Below are 18,278 nucleotides of genomic sequence, written 5' to 3'. Positions count from 1 at the left end.
TATATGATGCTTTAACTCTAAACGTTAAAACACATGGTTATAACTATGCTCCAGGATCAGAAGTTATATGTGTGTGTAGTAGAATTTATTATAAGCCTCTACATACTTTAAACCCCAGATGTAGAATTAAAGATAAATCTATAAATGAAACTGTTTTAATAGAAACTAATTTAAAGAAATCAGAGATCACTACTAGAAGATCTATTAAATGGGAAGAAATTGAATTTCCTAAGAATTGGATTATAGATAAAGCTGTTCCACGAATTCCACAAACTCAAACCAAACTCATAAGTATCACTCAAACCCCTGATGGGCAAGTTCAAATTGAATTTGAAAGTCATAGAAGATCTAGTGACAGTATATGCTCTAGATCTGATAAAGAAAATTATTTCTATATAGCCCCAAATTATAAAGTGGAGTATCCTGAATCTTCTAGGGCTTCCACCTCTAGAATAAAAGAAACATGAATAAATGAAGATAAAGTTGAAGGAATTAAAATAAAAGAAGATAATATTGCTAGAGGAGTTTATACAGTTGGTCCCGACGCAACTGTATCAGAATTCAATTTCTCTGATTAAATGGATAAAAGAAAAATTGATTTCAGTCAAGGATCCCCTGCCAGACTTAAAATACAGGAGGATTATAAAAAACCCATTTGGAAAGATTTTAGAGAATGGTTTAATACAAATTTCTCTTCAAAAGAAAAGAAAAACTTTGCAGAAAAATTTTATAAAGAACTTTCTGAAATAAATATAGAAATTTCGTTTGTTCCTTGGTTCATGAATACTTATATAAAGAATTACATTTCTGTTATAGAAAAAGATTATAAACTTTCCCAAACAGGAGAAAACATTAGGTCTAGTTTTCCTCCTCCAAGATCTTTTCAAATTGAAGAAGAAAATGAAATTATATATTTTAAAGCTTTTCACAAATTAATTGATAACGAATCTTTTATTAATACAATGAGATATATAAATGAAATAATAAAGCAAAGAAATTTTACGAATCTCTATCTTATAAGGCTAGGAGAAAATATTAGTTGTATAATAAATAAGATCGAAAAAATTAATTCAGAGATAAAAAACCTTAAAGAACAATTTTATATAGAAAAAGAAGTTAAACAGGTTGTGAGCACTCCCAGTATACAACCACCTCCTACTATAAAAGACTTTAAAATGAAGGCAAAGAATAATATTGAAGAAATAATAACTGAACAACTCAGCAAGTTCATAATTAATACTCTTCATAAAGACGAAGAAGAAACTGATTGTGATGATCAAAAGATAAAAGAAGAAATGAATAAGCTTGAAAAGTTTAAATTTGCGGATAAACCAACCCAAAGAATGTACTATTATAATAGACCAACTCCCCAAGATGTTCTTATAGAAGAGCAGGAATATACGATAAATAATTCTTGTAATGGAAAAAACATTTATGAATGGAATATTGATGGTTATAATGACATGCATATCCAAAATATCATTCATAGAATGCTTATGTATAGCACTGTGGCAAAAAATCTTGGTAATACAGATAGTCAAATTGCAAAAATGATAACAGCAGGTTTTACTGGTCAGTTAAAAGGTTGGTGGGATAATTATCTCACCACAGAAAATAAAAATATCATTCTTACTTCAGTTAAAACTGAAGATAATAGAGTTGAAGAAAATTCAGTCTATACCCTTGTAATTAATATTATGGAACACTTTACAGGAAGATGGTCTGATAATAGTGAGACTATTAGGACGTTACTTCAAAATCTAAGATGTAAAACCCTTACTAATTTTAGATGGTATAAAGATACTTTTTTAAGTAGAGTAATGGAACTCCCAGAAAGTAATAGTGCTCATTGGAAGTCTAAATTTATAGATGGCCTACCTTATCTTTTTGCTGAAAGGGTTAGAACCCAGTTGAGACAAGGAAATATTAATATTAATTATGATAGTTTTACTTATGGTAAATTAATAGGATCTTGCATCCAAGAAGGATTATCTCTTTGTAATGAAATAAAACTTGATAGGCAAATTAAGAAAAATAATCTCAATGAGAAAAAACAATTAGGGCAATTTTGTAACCAGTTTGGGGTGGAAAACATCCTAGTTACAAAAGAAAAAACTAAAAAATATGACAAAAGAAAAGATTATAATGTTCCTACTAGAAAAACTCATAAGAGAAGAGAAAGGAGAGAAAAAAGAAGAAATTATAGAAAGGAGAAGAATATTCCTATAATATGTGACTATTGTAAAAAACCAGGCCACTATGCTAGTAATTGCTGGTCGAAAAATAAAAAGAATATAAAAAGAAAAATTAATAACCTTGAGATGGACAAAGATCTCAAAGAATCTATCATAGAAATTTTAGAACAAAAAGAAGAATTAATTGATCAAAATTCTGAAAGTTATATATCTAGTGAAGAAGAAGAAAATACATCTTCTGACACTAGTAATGAATCTTGTGGTTGTAATAATCTTTACAAGATGATAGCCCAATTCCAAGATGAAGCGGGAAGTAGCAGTAATATAAATGTTCTAACTAATGATAATATAACAGAGTTTTTTAAAATTATAAAAGATGAAAAATTAAGGCTTGAAATAATCGAACAATTTAAAGATAAAGATATAATAGAAAAAAATAAGATCGGTGAAAGATCTTATAATAATTCTGAACCTTACACTATGGCTGAAGTAAGAAGATTAATGAATCAAAAATACTCTGATAAGCCGGTTATAAAAGACTTAAACTCAGAAATTAATAACCTTAAAGAAGAAATTAAAGAACTTCGAAATAACATAAGAATTCAAGATCTGATAATCTCAAAAATTGGGAAAGGAAAAGAAGACTGTCCTTATACTAATACTGATAGTAATAGTGAAGAAGGATTGTTCTTATCAAAGCTAGAATTCATAACTTCCCAGAAATGGTTTATAAAAATCATCCTTCTTATTGATAATAACTATAAAAAAGAGTTTATTGCTTTAGTCGATAGTGGAGCAGATTTAAATTGTATCCAAGAAGGATTAATACCTACTAGGTACTTTGAGAAAACCTCGCATAATCTGTTTTATGCTAATAATCAAAAAATGGAAATCAGCTATAAACTCCCTAGAGCTTTTATATGTAAAAATAAAGTCTGTATTCCTAATAGCTTTCTTTTAGTAAAAAATATTTCTAATCAAATTATACTAGGAACCCCTTTTCTTAGAAAAATTTTACCTATTAAAGTTAATAACAAAGGAATAATAGGGAATTTTGGCAACATATCTTTAGAATTTCCTTTCGTCACAGAACCCATAAGCAGAGTTCTAAATAATATTAAAGAAAGTATTATTAATAAACAAAATCAGATTTATTTTATAAAACAAGAAATTAATACTATTAATATTGAAACTCAATTAGAGAACCCAAAGCTCAAAGAAAAAATTAAGCTTATAGAAAATAATTTCACAGAACATATTTGTGATGAACATCCCAATGCTTTTTAGGATAGAAAGAAACATATAGTTAGCCTTAATTATGAGGAAGATTTTGATGAGTCTAGAATTCCTACTAAGGCTAGACCTTGTCAAATGAATAAAGAATATCTTGATCTTTGTAAAAAAGAAATTAAGAGTCTTGAAGAGAAAGGCCTTGTACAGCCATCTAAATCCCCTTGGTCTTGCACAGCTTTCTATGTTAATAAACAAGCTGAACAAGAAAGAGGAGTACCAAGGTTAGTAATTAATTATAAGCCTCTTAATAGAGTTTTAAAATGGTTTAGATATCCAATGCCCAATAAAAAAGATTTATTAGATAGGCTTTTAAATGCAATTATATTTTCAAAATTTGACATAAAATCTAGATATTGGCAGATTCAGATTGAAAAAAGTGATGTTTATAAAACTGCTTTTAATGTCCCCTTTGGGCAATATGAGTGGAAGGTGATGCCTTTTGGATTAAAAAATGCACCTTCAGAATTCCAAAAAATCTTGAATAATATATTCAATCCTTATAGTGATTTTATCATTGTCTATATAGATGATATTTTGGTTTTTTCAAAGGACATACAAATACATTTTAAGCATTTGGAAATTTTTTAAAATATTGTTATAAACAATGGTCTGGTGATATCAAAATCAAAAATGAAATTGTTTCAAATTGATGTTAGATTTTTAGGACATAATATAGAAAAAGGAAAAATAATTTCTATCAATAGAAGTATTGAGTTTGCTTCCAAATTTCCGGATGAAATCAAGGACAAAACTCAATTACAAAGATTTTTAGGAAGCATCAATTATATTTCTCCTTATTATAAGAATCTTGCTCAGGATACAGCTATTCTTTATGACAGATTAAAGAAAAATCCTAAGCCTTGGACTAATAGTCATATTGAAGCTATTAAAAGAATAAAAGAAAAGGTTAAAAATATCCCTTGCCTCTTAATTGCAAATCCTGATTGGGAAAAGGTTATAGAAACAGATGCCTCAGAGTTAGGATATGGAGGCATTCTTAAGCAAGTTAATCCTAAGGATAAACAAGAATACCTTGTTAGATTTTATTCTGGTAAGTGGAATAATAGCCAAAAGAATTATGCTACGGTTGTCAAAGAAATTTTAGCTATCCTGAAATGTGTTCTGAAATTCCAGGATGATTTATATAATAAATTTTTTTTGATAAAGACTGATTGCCAAGCAGCAAAATATTTGTTTAATAAAGATTTCAAACATGATATTTCTAAACATATGTTTGCTAGATGGCAAGCTCAGCTAGCTCCTTTAGATTTTGAAATTATCTATAAAAAAGGATCGGATAATAATTTACCGGATTTCCTTACTAGAGAATTTCTTACATAATGGTTAACCCGTTTAGGAATCATTTGAGACACGAGTTACGTGATCTCCAAAATATTATTATAAATTGGAAAAGTAGAATAGAGGAACTTGATGAAGAAAGGTGTCGTCTGAGAAGATCTCATTCTCCTCTCGGGCCTCTTTTAAATGAGATTTTATACCTTCGGGATATTATAATTGATTGTAAACAAAAAATTAATACGATCATTCTTATTGGTTTAACTTGAATGGATCTATTTTCAGATATGCTCCCTCGAGATCAAGGAAGAGGCCAATACTCTTCTTTTTATAAAGGAAGATGAAGTGGAATTCCTATAATTCAACATGGAAATAAAAAACTAATCAGAGAAAATATCTCAGGAATAAATCAACTGGAAGATAATCCAGAATTATTCCAAAAAGTCCAGGAATATTTAAACTCAAAGAAAAATGATGAGGCAACTTCATCATCTTTTGCTGATAAAGCACAAGGTTCAGCATCATATGCAGAAGCAATAGCTTCAACGGAAGAAAAAGAGAAGTATATCCCTTCTCCCTTCAAGGAATTAACAGTATTTCTTGAGACCTCTGACCTAAAATGGCAGAAAGAGCCATGGAAACTCATGCAGCGATATATGGACACAGCATCATATGCTGTCCCTGCTTATAAAAGAAGAAGATTCTATGAAGAATTTTAATAAGCATGAGAGCCTGTGAAATAAGGCATATCAAGACTTATAAGGAAGCTAAGGTTTATAATTTTAGCCGAATTATAATTAAGCAAGTAATAACTGCTGAAGATTGGGGTCTTGGAACCTTAAGAGAAAGAGAATGCCAATTCAAAAATGATAATGGTGGCAGAGAAATTATAAATTTCAACTATTGGGATATAAAAGAAGCCTATTATAAGACTTTCTTTTACCAAAATCCATATCATAAGCATTCCTGGTGGATTAAGATCTGCCCAAAAGTTTATGAACAAGGACTGCCAACATGGTTATATGACTGGTGGCAAATTTTTGGAACTTCTGAAAAAATATTACCAGAAGAATTTAAATCTCTGTATTATAAATTGAGAGAAGTATCCTCTGCATTAATAGAGGCAGAAAATCAAAATAGATATATTCATAATATGAAAACTCTACATTTTTATGCAGAGTTTGGTATCCCATGGATTTGGAAATGGGAACCAGAAATTGGATATGACCATAACAATATTCCATGTCTTAAAAGGCAGTTCTCCACGAGATTCTGGACCACGATGATGGAAAAGGATAAATCAGGAGAAATCCAAAGAATTCAAACTCTTCATATAATAAAGGAAAGAGTTGCATTTTATACGGAACAAAAGAGAGTTAATAAAACTCTTAAAAAAGATATAACCCCCTTTGAAGAATTTTTGAGAAAAAATATCTCAAAAATGAGTGAAAAAGATCTCATAGCCAAATACATGGCTAGTATTGGGAAAAGCATTGATTATATGGATGAAGATGAAGAGCAAGATACAGACATAAATTCTCCAGAACTTTCTCCAGATAATAAAAGTGAGCATAAAAATTTTCAAAATGCTCAAGACCCATATGAAGAAGAAGAAGGATTTTCGACAGAAGATAATTTTGATAACTTCATTAAAATGATTGAAGAAAAAGCTCTGAATGAGCCAAGCCGACCAAGTGGAAAAAAGGAATGAATAAGGAATGAATGAGGCAAGCACTTACGTCATCAAGCACTTGCGCCAGCAATAATAGAAGCTGACTGTTTTTTTTTTTTGTGTTTAACATCCGGATTTGAGATCCGACTCTTGTATCTATAAATAAGGTCTCTTAATAGATAAGGAGGCAGAATCTCATCCTAATTTGGGGAGGAGAAATATACCAATAGGAATTTTACTTATAATTTATCGACTTATAGATAGCCAGTCATCCTATGTCAATGGAGGCAAGCCCAAACAACGCCAAAACTTTGGCAAAAACAGGCGAATCCAGACCCAAGGAAATAGCCATTATAACTCAATAATTATCAAACCTGGACATATTTTCCTCTCCAGATTAAAATCATATTTCCATAATGAATTCCTTAGTATCTCATCGCATAGTTTATCCAATACTTATAAATTTAGCCAATCATAAATAAAAACTTATAATAAAAGGTATAGAGAAAACTTACAAAATATAAGTGATAATATAATTCCCGAAGGATTTCTTACAGTAGTAGAAGAGCAGTAGTAGAAGAGCTGAAGAAATTTACAAGAGAGAGAGGGTGAAAGTTTCTATCTCATCACATGAGATTCTGCCTCCTTATCTATTAAGAGACCTTATTTATAGATACAAGAGTCGGATCTCAAATCCGGATGTTAAACAAAAAAAAATAGTCAGCTTCTATTATTGCTGGCGCAAGTGCTTGATGACGTAAGTGCTTGCCTCATTCATTCCTTATTCATTCCTTTTTTCCACTTGGTCGGCTTGGCTCATTCAGAGCTTTTTCTTCAATCATTTGAATGAAGTTATCAAAATTATCTTCTGTCGAAAATCCTTCTTCTTCTTCTTCTTCATATAGGTCTTGAGCATTTTGAAAATTTTTATGCTCACTTTTATTATTTGGAGAAAGTTCTGGAGAATTTATGTCTGTACTCGCTCTTCATCTTCATCCATATCAATGCTTTTCCCAATACTAGCCATGTATTTGGCTATGAGATCTTTTTCACTCATTTTTGAGATATTTTTTCTCAAAAATTCTTCAAAGGGGGTTATATCTTTTTTAAGAGTTTTAATAACTCTCTTTTGTTCCGTATAAAATGCAACTCTTTCCTTTATCATATGAAGAGTTTGAATTCCTTGGATTTCTCCTGATTTATCCTTTTCCATCATCGTGGTCCAGAATCTCGTGGAGAACTGCCTTTTAAGACATGGAATATTGTTATGATCATATCCAATTTCTGGTTCCCATTTCCAAATCCATGGGATACCAAACTCTGCATAAAAATGTAGAGTTTCCATATTATGAATATATCTATTTTGATTTTCTGCCTCTATTAATGCAGAGGATACTTCTCTCAATTTATAATACAGAGATTTAAATTCTTCTGGTAATATTTTTTCAGAAGTTCCAAAAATTTGCCACCGGTCATATAACCATGTTGGCAGTCCTTGTTCATAAACTTTTGGGCAGATCTTAATCCACCAGGAATGCTTATGATAAGACTTCTTTTATATCCCAATAGTTGAAATTTATAATTTCTCTGCCACCATTATCATTTTTGAATTGGCATTCTCTTTCTCTTAAGGTTCCAAGACCCCAATCTTCAGCAGTTATTACTTGCTTAATTATAATTCGGCTAAAATTATAAACCTTAGCTTCCTTATAAGTCTTGAAATGCCTTATTTCACAGGCTCTCATGCTTATTAAAAATTCTTCATAGATCTTCTTCTTTTATAAGCAGGGACAGCATATGATGCTGTGTCCATATATCGCTGCATGAGTTTCCATGGCTCTTTCTGCCATTTTAGGTCAGAGGTCTCAAGAAATACTATTAATTCCTTGAAGGGAGAAGGGATATACTTCTCTTTTTCTTCCGTTGAAGCTATTGCTTCTGCATATGATGCTGAACCTTGTGCTTTATCAGCAAAAGATGATGAAGTTGCCTCATCATTTTTCTTTGAGTTTAAATATTCTTGGACTTTTTGGAATAATTCTGGATTATCTTCCAGTTGATTTATTCCTGAGATATTTTCTCCGATTATGTTGAATTATAGGAATTTCACTTCCTCTTCCTTTATAAAAAGAAGAGTATTGGCCTCTTCCTTGATCTCGAGGGAGCATATCTGAAAATAGATCCATTCAAGTTAAACCAATAAGAATGATCGTATTAATTTTTTGTTTACAATCAATTATAATATCCCGAAGGTATAAAATCTCATTTAAAAGAGGCCCGGGAGGAGAATGAGATCTTCTCAGACGACACCTTTCTTCATCAAGTTCCTCTATTCTACTTTTGCAATTTATAATAATATTTTGGAGATCACGTAACTCGTGTCTCAAATGATTCCTAAACGGGCTAACCATTATGTAAGAAATTCTCTAGTAAGGAAATCCGGTAAATTATTATCCGATCCTTTTTTATAGATAATTTCAAAATCAAAAGGAGCTAGCTGAGCTTGCCATCTAGCAAACATATGTTTAGAAACATCATGTTTGAAATCTTTATTAAACAAATATTTTGTTGCTTGGCAATCAGTCTTTATCAAAAAAATTTTATTATATAAATCATCCTGGAATTTCAGAACACATTTCAGGATAGCTAAAATTTCTTTGACAACCGTAGCATAATTCTTTTGGCTATTATTCCACTTACCAGAATAAAATCTAACAAGGTATTCTTGTTTATCCTTAGGATTAACTTGCTTAAGAATGCCTCCATATCCTAACTCTGAGGCATCTGTTTCTATAACCTTTTCCCAATCAGGATTTGCAATTAAGAGGCAAGGGATATTTTTAACCTTTTCTTTTATTCTTTTAATAGCTTCAATATGACTATTAGTCCAAGGCTTAGGATTTTTCTTTAATCTTTCATAAAGAATAGCTGTATCCTGAGCAAGATTCTTATAATAAGGAGAAATATAATTGATGCTTCCTAAAAATCTTTGTAATTGAGTTTTGTCCTTGATTTCATCCGGAAATTTGGAAGCAAACTCAATACTTCTATTGATAGGAATTATTTTTCCTTTTTCTATATTATGTCCTAAAAATCTAACATTAATTTGAAACAATTTCATTTTTTATTTTGATATCAGCAGACCATTGTTTATAACAATATTTTTAAAAATTTCCAAATGCTTAAAATGTATTTGCATGTCCTTTGAAAAAACCAAAATATATCAATATATTCGTTATATTCGACCACTTCAGATACTAATACTTACGTTATGCGCCTGGAGCCTTGATGCTGCCAGCCCAAAGATCAAGGCAGCACCACCGAGGACTATAGCAGTCGCAACAGCAAATGCAGACCCAACTGCATTCAAAGAGAGCCCAAAGATATACATCAGCTTGTTCCAATTCAAGAAAACACAGGATTAGAAATGCACATGAGCTTCTGAATATTCTAGAAACGGCTCTAATGCCTCGTGAAACTGACAATTAGTAACGGACAAACAATAAACCAGAGCTTACTTTGAGTTAGCCCTGCTGCGGCAGCCTTCAACTTCTCCGGGTTGATAGGGGCGTACTTGTCTTGCCGCAAATCATTCGCAGTCGAGGCTACAACGAATTGGGAATCTGCCACCTGAGTGTCACCAGATATTAGTCCATCAACATTGCAAGAAAAGATCCCGAAATAATAAGAGCCATTAATGTAAAAAAAAACACTATGATTTGATCATCACTGTGTAAAACACAACAAAATTCCCATTCAATGATGTGATCAGAGCAAAAAAATAACCACCTGAATTAATCTCTATTCATTTTTCTCAGATATTAATGGAACAATAGCCTGTAAATTAGTGAAATTCAACCAAATACTAAATTCACACACCAATTAACAGTCGATCAACGATAATCATCAATTACTCAATCAAAACCCCCAAAAACATAAACCAATTTACAATTATATAAAGGAAAAAGGGGAAAACCGTTTAGGTCCAAATGTGACCTGCTGGCAGAGAAACGTAACCCCTGAGGGGATTCAGAGCATCGGCCGACATTTCGGATCGGGCTTCAGGGCCCATTTCGAGGCCGTGGATAGAGAAGAGCCCGAATTCGACGAGTCGGAGCTGAAAAACTTGGAAGGGATATTGTGCCGCAAAACCTCCGGCAGAACATCGGCCGGCGAGGAAGAACTTTGCGCGCCTTCGGCAATCAGCAGCGGAATTCCTCTGCTTCTCGCGGAGTTTGGTGACAGCTTGCTTGGATTCTTGCAGGAAATAGGAGCCCTCTTTGCTGGCTAATCGGCCTGCGAGAAAACTCATTTCTTCTCTGGTTGTGTAGTTTGCCCCGGCGTCAATTTATTGGAAAGAAATGCTTGGTGAACAACTACTCCACACACATAAGGATGTCAATCGGGCCAGCCCACCGGGTTTCGGGCTAATCCTATTCGAATTGCGGGTCAATCGGGTACGGGCTAATCGGATTGTGATTTTTTTGTTATAGGATACTGATAGCATATTTAAATAATGGCATGACGTTTTAGATTATGTTATTTTGTATGTTTAGTTGAGTAAAAAATAATAAAATATAATATATTTTATAATACAAATTAAATTAAAAAAGAAAGTGCTACCTCTATTAAGGACGAAGAGAGTACCAAAGAAGTGAGCTCATTAATTAAGAACGCATATGTGTCTCTCATTTCCATATATGGGCGCTACCACGGTCGATTTCATGCCCCCGAGGCCATTGCCTTGGGTCAAAGGGATTTTCGGAAGCATGGCTGATCTGTCTCTAATGCTCGATTGTCGGAGGATTAGGCTGCGTTGGGCTCCACCAATGGCAAGGGGAAATCGGGGATGTGTAATGAGTGACACATTAGTATTATCGTCTTTAATTAATGAGACGCATAAGCTCACTTCTAAAGAATCTAAAAAACACACTTCCCAATTTAGAAAGCTTATTTTCATATCATACCATAATTCGTTGACATAATATAAACAAAAATTAATCAAAGAAAATCAAAAGTGCTTTGTGATAATATTAGAAACAAAAGATCAAAGCTTTTGTCCAATTGAAATTAATGGAGATAAAAAGTCATAATAAGAAGGGGAAACATGATGATAACCGAAAAAACTATCATGAGGGAGCTTGGAAGAATGGAGAATCTGACTCAGATGATAAAATCCTCGTGAAGGCCTCGAGAGTAGGAGTGAGAGGGGTTATGAGCAACATGGTGATTCTGATGATAAGTTGGAGAAACGCGAAAGAAGCCGCACTGGGAAGGTGAATCCACTACCTGGTAGTCCTAAGGACCGTCGTTATGATAGTAGTAGGAAACCCATGAGTGAGATCCAAGATAAGTTTGGTGATAGGTATGTTAAAGGAAGCGACAGTGACAGAGAAGAAGATGAAATTGGTGATAGGTATGATCAAGGAATCGACATTGACACACTATTGAAAAGAAAAGGTCAAAGCTTTTGTCCAATTGAAATTAATGGAGATAAAAAGTAGGCCTTGGTACACAAGAATCAAATTTCTTTGTTCAAATTTGAATCCATCTACTTGAGCACCTATATATTTAGGTTAATTCATAATTAGACTTCCGAGAAATCTCGGCTCCCATAAATCTTCGAGAAACTCCTCCGGTAGAGGAGAGCTGAGCACAAGGTTGAGGTAGGTATACAAAGTTCGATCAAGAGAGCCGAAGGTGGAGCCAGCATGAAACACAAACTTATTAGGCACAATACAATTCAAATAACAATAAAATAACGTAGAAGAATATAGAAGTTTACGTTAATGGAACTACTAAACTGAAATTACAAATAGATCAAACAAAATTGTATATCAAGTCTAGTCGAGCAAGACATCTTTCCGCAAAACGAATACGCCTCAATACTGTTGTTTCTTAGTTAAGAGATAATTAATCTCATAATTCCATATTCATTATGTTTTTCTTTTCTCTAGCGGAATTTAGATTCTCATATTCGAACTATAAGAAAGTTGGCACTAAGATATTTCCAATAGTACATTCTTCGGAGTTGAGTCTAATTTCAAAACATATAAAATTTGTGTAATTTTTACCAAAATTATTTATCTGATTCGAAATCAAAATCAAACTAAGAAAGTTGGGGGTATTTATGCGCAGCCCAAGCCCAAGCCCACTCATTTAATGTTATTGGCGAGGCCGTTTTAGTATTTATAAATATTGTTGGGCTGATTAACATATGTTGCGAAACTAGAGTGACTTTTTCGCAATTATAAGAACTCTTGGAAGCTCAGACACAGCTCTTGTGGATAAACCTCTCAGTTCTAGTTGAAGGGTTTAAGAAAAAAGGTGAGATCGCTGAAAACGAAAAGGGCATCATTTGGCCCTTGCGTTAATCTCATTTTCTGCTTGCTCAGGGCATGTTTGATAGTCTAATTGCAGATTCTTCCTTTCTGCGGTTTTTTTCCTTTCAAATTGAATAGTAGTTGAGGAAATTATATTGGTTAATTGTTTGCATTGAGTATAGAAATGGAAGAAATTAATGCTTAGGGTTAAGGTGGTCGTTTTTATCTAATTCTCGACTGATTCTGCGTAATTTTGCTGTAGATTGAAGTTCATTTTAAGCCCCTTTTAGGTTGTGGTTAAGGAAAATTAAGAACTACTGGGAAATGATTTCTTGTACCAAAGTTGCTTTATATTAGACTAAAATGTGATATCCAATCCAGATATTAATTTGATCGATGAATTAGTCATATTGCCATAGAAATTGTATGCAGGAGAATGGATTTTCAGTGAAATGAAAAATACGCATATGTGAAATCATAGCCATGGACCATCACCCTAATTGAAATGTGCGTATGTATGATTTGAATTACTAGTTTTTGGAGACATAAAGTGGTGTGGATGATTGATTTGAGTGTTAACAATCACTATATGTTCTTTGACTGCCTACTTTTTATACTAGGAATGGCTTAGAAATCTCAAGGTAGGAGGAGTCGATGAATGTGGAATGAGTTTTTATTGGTGCTCCACGATAACGAGTCTATCTGAAAAAGGCAACTGTGAAAGATTGCAATACATGATTTTTTGTAAAGCTTTAAGCTATTTATGGCGTAGGTGATAGTGTGCTTCCACCTTTGTTTAATAACTGTTTGTGCTTTGAATGAAAAAAAAATTAGCCCCTTATTTTTGTGGTCCATGATGGAGTACCAGTTTTCGGAAAGGGAACCATGTTTTTCCTGTTGAAAGATTACATTACATGAGTTCTTATATGATTAAAAGCTATGCATTTATGTTGTAGGTGATAGGTACATCTTGCTTCTATCTTTGTTCAACCACTGTTTATGCTTTTGCACAAACAAAACTAGATTTTGTTTGTGATCTAAGATAACGAGGCTATTTCTTCTATGCATTTATGTTATAAGTGATACTATTTCACAGTGCACCCATGGTTTAACCACGTTTTATGCTTTGCACGAAAAAAATAAACTTAATCCTGTGTTTCTGTGCAGTTGCTGCACCAGACTGATCTTTTGCGCGTTGTTGGCATAGCAAGTGTAAAATAATCGGATATGGCTAGTAGTATCACGGCTCCGATGCTAGCACTCCCTTCATCTTCTGCCAAAAAGCACAAAAGTTTCGTTCCTAGCCCGAGGCAGTACCAGCCTATACGAGCAATGAAGGTGGAGAAGCCATTGGAGGAGCTCTACAACGTAAAGGTAGAGAGGAAGGTCTCAAAGGAGCGCTTGGCAGAGCTCGGTGTCTCGAGATGGTCTGTGTGGAAGACGGGCAAGTGCCAGCTCCCATGGGACTGGCAGGTCGATCAGCTCGTTTATATCGAGGAAGGGGAAGTGAGAGTGGTGCCGGACGGGAGCAAGCGCTACATGAGCTTTGTTGCGGGCGACCTCGTTCGCTACCCAAAGTGGTTTGAAGCTGATCTCTTCTTCAATGACTTCTATCAAGAACGGTATAGCTTTAGAGCATATGGCGATGATTAGCAGATGATGATCTTGATCCTATGTTGTATGTTCAGAAGAAAATTGTTGGATTTTGAGTTAAATTTATGATATGAATGTTGAAGATATATTATGTTTGTATTTATTCTAGTGTTTTGTTTTTTAGCATTTAAGTGTTCTCTGTCTCTGGATTCTTAGTGCAAGTTTGAATGTCATTGATTTCCAAATAAATTAGTACTAGTATAAAATATTTGATTTGTATCAGAAACAAAAGGAGATTGGAACACTACATCAGAAAACAGAACAAATTACAAATCACACTTCCAAATTGCCATTTTACCATATTAGGAAAACTAGGGTTAATGATGGATTTCAATCAACAATTTCAATGTTTTAAGGGGAATTGTACACGCACATACCAACAATGGTGAGTAGTACTACTAACTACTTAGTCTGCACAAAGATACAATAAATAGATGATAATAATAATTAGGCTACCATAAACTAGAAATAAGCCTCAGACCTTGTCTTGTAGTTTCCACTCTCTCTGCACTGTACAATTCCATGGTACAAGCGCGCTACTATGCAAGAAATCTCGCACATACTCATGCACGACTCATTCACCTCTTTCTTCGCTTCGCCTCCACCTAACAATTGATTGTCATCAAGGGGTTAGAGATACTTGAATAAGTATTTTGCATCTCAAAATAGAAAGAAAATCATCCCTCGTCCTCGCTACTACTGCACAGAGAAGTAAAAAGTGTTCCAAACTCGGCTCTTAACCCCACCTAAGCGCATCTCTTAAGACGAATAATATTGTGGGTGTGTGTGTGTGTCTAATACACCAGTATAGTGTGATTCACCAGAAACCTTAAAAGTTAGATAAAGATCACTTCCATTTCGCGTTTGTTACAGCCAAGGTCAATATTTCAGGGGTAGGGGAATCTACTGCTATAAGTATTAAGAAGGATGAGTTTAAAGAGGAGAAACGTTCTCACCTTTGTCTCAGCAGCCAGAGATACGGGAAATGAGTTCAAAGACCTTTTGGTGTCATCATCAGATGAACAATCAGAGCACAAGAACTGATCCAGCTTCTTTGCCTCTTCAATGGTCATGCCCATACAAGAAGGATGAAACCTTCAATAAGAAAGATACATCAGAAACACATCCTCTAAAGGGGTGTCAGGAAATAACGTCCACATTCGATCAAGTGAAATACAACTAATGTTAGAAAGCTGGCCGCTAAAAGAGGAAATGTCAAACGTTAAATACGTGTGTTTCTAAGCTGGCCCCTAAAAGAGGAAATGTCAAACATTAAATACACGTGTCATGAGCATTAGCACAAGACATTTATTTGGCTCTAATAGTAGAGAATACCAAACTGCATTCCATAAGTAAAGGCATATTGCTCATTGTTTTAAACTCAAATATATGTTTTATGAATGGTAAGAGGCATACCAATATACCAGAGAAACACACCAATTTACAGTTTCTAAGGGCCTGGACTAGGGAGGACATCCGGATGACTTTTTTATGCCAATCATCCTATTTTTCATAATCTCTTTATAAATGTAAAATTGGCTCAAAACCAGCTAGAATCGATCCGTCAAATTGGTAAACATGATGAACCTCAACTTGGCTGCATCATATGGATGATATGGATTTGCAACAGAGGGGGCAGTGGTGGATCCAGGGGCATGAGGGGGCGGTTGCCACCTCCCTTGGCAGCTGGTGCAGTCACAAAGAAGAAGAATTGGAGAAATGGAAAGTGGAAAATAAAGGAGTTGCCAGAAATCTGTTACACTGAGATAGTTTCTTCAATTATTTGAGGTTTTCGAGAGGCTGTTCAGAGATTGAGTGGTGTGGGTGGTAGTGATGAAGTTTTTATCTTTCTCTTTCATGTGGGTGTCGCTAACTAGGAAGAAGAAGGAATGAGTAACTCCTTTTGACTTTCTGTTTGAATCTTTTTTTTTGTGGTTATTAAAAAAAATTCTTTTTACAGCCGTGTAGGTTTCTAGGGTGAGAGAGAAGAACAAAGTTGTCCTTTTTAATTTTTTCTTGTGTGTTGATATGGCAGACACAATTGAAACCTTTAATTATACTCCATATATATTTTAAATTTATCTAACATAAATTCAAAAAATTAACACTTGGAACTAAAATTATTTCATTATAATAAATATTCAATTATCTATAAATTATGCTTGTATTTTTCATAAATTAACTTATCAAAATTTCTTAAATAGACCAAATCTCTTGATTTACTAAAATTCAAAAAATATAACTAATCATTCAAGTAATGGTCGAACTAAGTACATGATACCATAAAGGGTGAAGCCCATTCATTAATGATAGTTGCTGAAAGAGTTGTATATAACGGTAAAAAAGATGCTTACAAAATTTGAAGGTTGTGTTAGCGATATAAGTTGGTTTTTTCATTCCGCCCCCTCCACTTACCAGTTCTGGATCGGGGGAGAGAGTTGAAAATTCCAAATTTGCTTAAATAAATGCCTAATTTCATATTGTAAAAAAATAGACGAAGGATATATGACATACCAATCTTTACATCCTTCACATTGCACCATGAGATCGTCTGGGTTATAAGGCATCTCACACTTGCAATATCTTGAAACAAAATCACCAAATAAATACGTAAGAATTAAAAAGAAAAGAAGAGGAAACGTTAGCATTTATAAGATGTATCAACAAATCATCAAAGCTTTAATAGCCGAGACTCACACAGCAACACGGTCGGGAGTGAAGCTTCCGGTAGCAGCCTTATACTCGAACCTGCAAAAGTAATCCTCCGTCCCCACATTCTCTAGCTTTGTGTAGTTCTTAAAGGTATGCACAATGCACTTTCCTTCAATGGTGTGAGCACTCTGTACGTCGTAGTGGTCCGACAAGAATAACTCCTTGGCACCGTGGAACTGCCTACGGCCTCCAATTGATTCCTCGGGGCGGTAGTACCACCTCACCCGCACTTTCATGTTATTCCTGTAGTCAGCCTCAATCTTCTCGACTCTTGCCACATACGGTGGCTTGTCCGAGTCAGATGGTCTCATCATCACACAATCACCAGCTACATAAACACTCGTATATATCAGTCGAGCTCAACCAAACCATACCAAATACACATATCAGGAGACGAGCATATAAGCCATACAAATCCAACAATCGAAAACTCAACACAAAGTGGCCTAGGTGGATAATGAAAACAACACCAACAAAACATCCATTTCCATTTGAATTGAGCTCATTCGCCTATCCGGAAACAAGCTAAACCGACAGCATTTAATTATTTTTAACTTGCTAGAAACTAAACAGAAACGGATTAAATAGAAATAGGTTCAAAAAGCTTAAAAAAACAAAATTGCATCAGCAGTTAGGTAAACAAAATCATAAACAGCTTTCAAATTCAAATAAACACCAAACAACCATTACCTAATTCCAGGAAGAATTAAATTAGCATCACAAATCACGAGACATAAATATCAAAACAAACAGCCCCAAAACCCTACATTTGATACCTCAGCATACAAAAACGACAAAATCACGTTAATCAACAACCAAATCGACGATTCAAAAATGCATATTAGAAGAAGGAGAACGGAGGAATCAGAGATGGAGAGAAAGGGGGTGAAAATGGGAATACGTCTGACAACTTTGTTGGTGCTCTTTATAGTGTATGAATCGACGTCTTTTTTCCCCGGCTTCGTCTTGGCCATCGCGATCGAAGAAAGTGCAGCGGATATTGGGTTGAATTTGGAGCTGAGGAGAGAAACAGAAACCCTAATTGCTGGGTTGAAGAGAGAAATTCGGGCTTGGATCCCCTGCTGTGCTGCCCTCCACAGCAGGGGCTGCTGTTCCATACAGCATAATATTTAA

The 18,278-nt window shown here is 34.1% G+C and overlaps 2 protein-coding genes and 1 pseudogene across 4 annotated transcripts; 1 reads left to right on the top strand and 2 right to left on the bottom strand.

Annotated features, from left to right (window-relative positions):
* Positions 1-202: 202 nt before the first annotated feature.
* Positions 203-10,788, bottom strand: LOC121786622 (annotated as a pseudogene).
* A 1,897-nt stretch (positions 10,789-12,685) lies between these two features.
* On the top strand, positions 12,686-14,518 carry LOC121786118. 3 transcript variants are annotated; one of them, XM_042184655.1, is made up of 2 exons: positions 12,686-12,783; positions 13,947-14,518. In XM_042184655.1, exon 2 carries the CDS (start codon positions 14,007-14,009, stop codon positions 14,430-14,432), a length of 426 nt encoding a protein of 141 aa, XP_042040589.1. In that variant the 5' UTR covers positions 12,686-12,783; positions 13,947-14,006; the 3' UTR covers positions 14,433-14,518. The 3 variants fall into 3 exon arrangements, with proteins under 3 accessions (XP_042040589.1, XP_042040591.1, XP_042040590.1); XM_042184657.1 differs by lacking the exon at positions 12,686-12,783 and adding an exon at positions 12,798-12,852; XM_042184656.1 differs by lacking the exon at positions 12,686-12,783 and adding an exon at positions 12,877-13,286.
* Positions 14,519-14,698: 180 nt separating this feature from the next.
* On the bottom strand, positions 14,699-18,249 carry LOC121786600 (chromatin remodeling protein EBS-like). Its single transcript, XM_042185238.1, has 5 exons — positions 18,046-18,249; positions 17,130-17,472; positions 16,947-17,015; positions 15,389-15,527; positions 14,699-15,037 (listed from the first exon to the last, which is right to left on the bottom strand). The coding sequence occupies exons 1-5, from the start codon at positions 18,116-18,118 to the stop codon at positions 15,011-15,013; spliced, it is 651 nt and encodes a 216-aa protein (XP_042041172.1). The 5' UTR covers positions 18,119-18,249; the 3' UTR covers positions 14,699-15,010.
* Positions 18,250-18,278: the final 29 nt, after the last annotated feature.

The sequence above is a fragment of the Salvia splendens genome, chromosome 22 (genome assembly GCF_004379255.2).
Source record: "Salvia splendens isolate huo1 chromosome 22, SspV2, whole genome shotgun sequence".
Classification (NCBI taxonomy): domain Eukaryota; kingdom Viridiplantae; phylum Streptophyta; class Magnoliopsida; order Lamiales; family Lamiaceae; genus Salvia; species Salvia splendens.
Note: the sequence above shows the minus strand (reverse complement) of the source record. Positions and strands in the feature narration are given on the sequence as shown.

What these genes read in the sequence shown, in the direction of transcription:
- LOC121786118 (XM_042184655.1), top strand. Translation starts at nt 14,007, where the DNA reads ATGGCTAGTAGTATCACGGCTCCGATGCTAGCACTCCCTTCATCTTCT.
- LOC121786600 (XM_042185238.1), bottom strand. Translation starts at nt 18,118, where the DNA reads ATGGCCAAGACGAAGCCGGGGAAAAAAGACGTCGATTCATACACTATA. An exon ending in TGTGAAGGATGTAAAGATTG is followed by an intron (nt 15,528 to 16,946) that starts GTATGTCATATA and finishes TTCTTATTGAAG; the next exon opens with GTTTCATCCTTCTTGTATGG. An exon ending in CTCTGGCTGCTGAGACAAAG is followed by an intron (nt 15,038 to 15,388) that starts GTGAGAACGTTT and finishes ATCAATTGTTAG; the next exon opens with GTGGAGGCGAAGCGAAGAAA.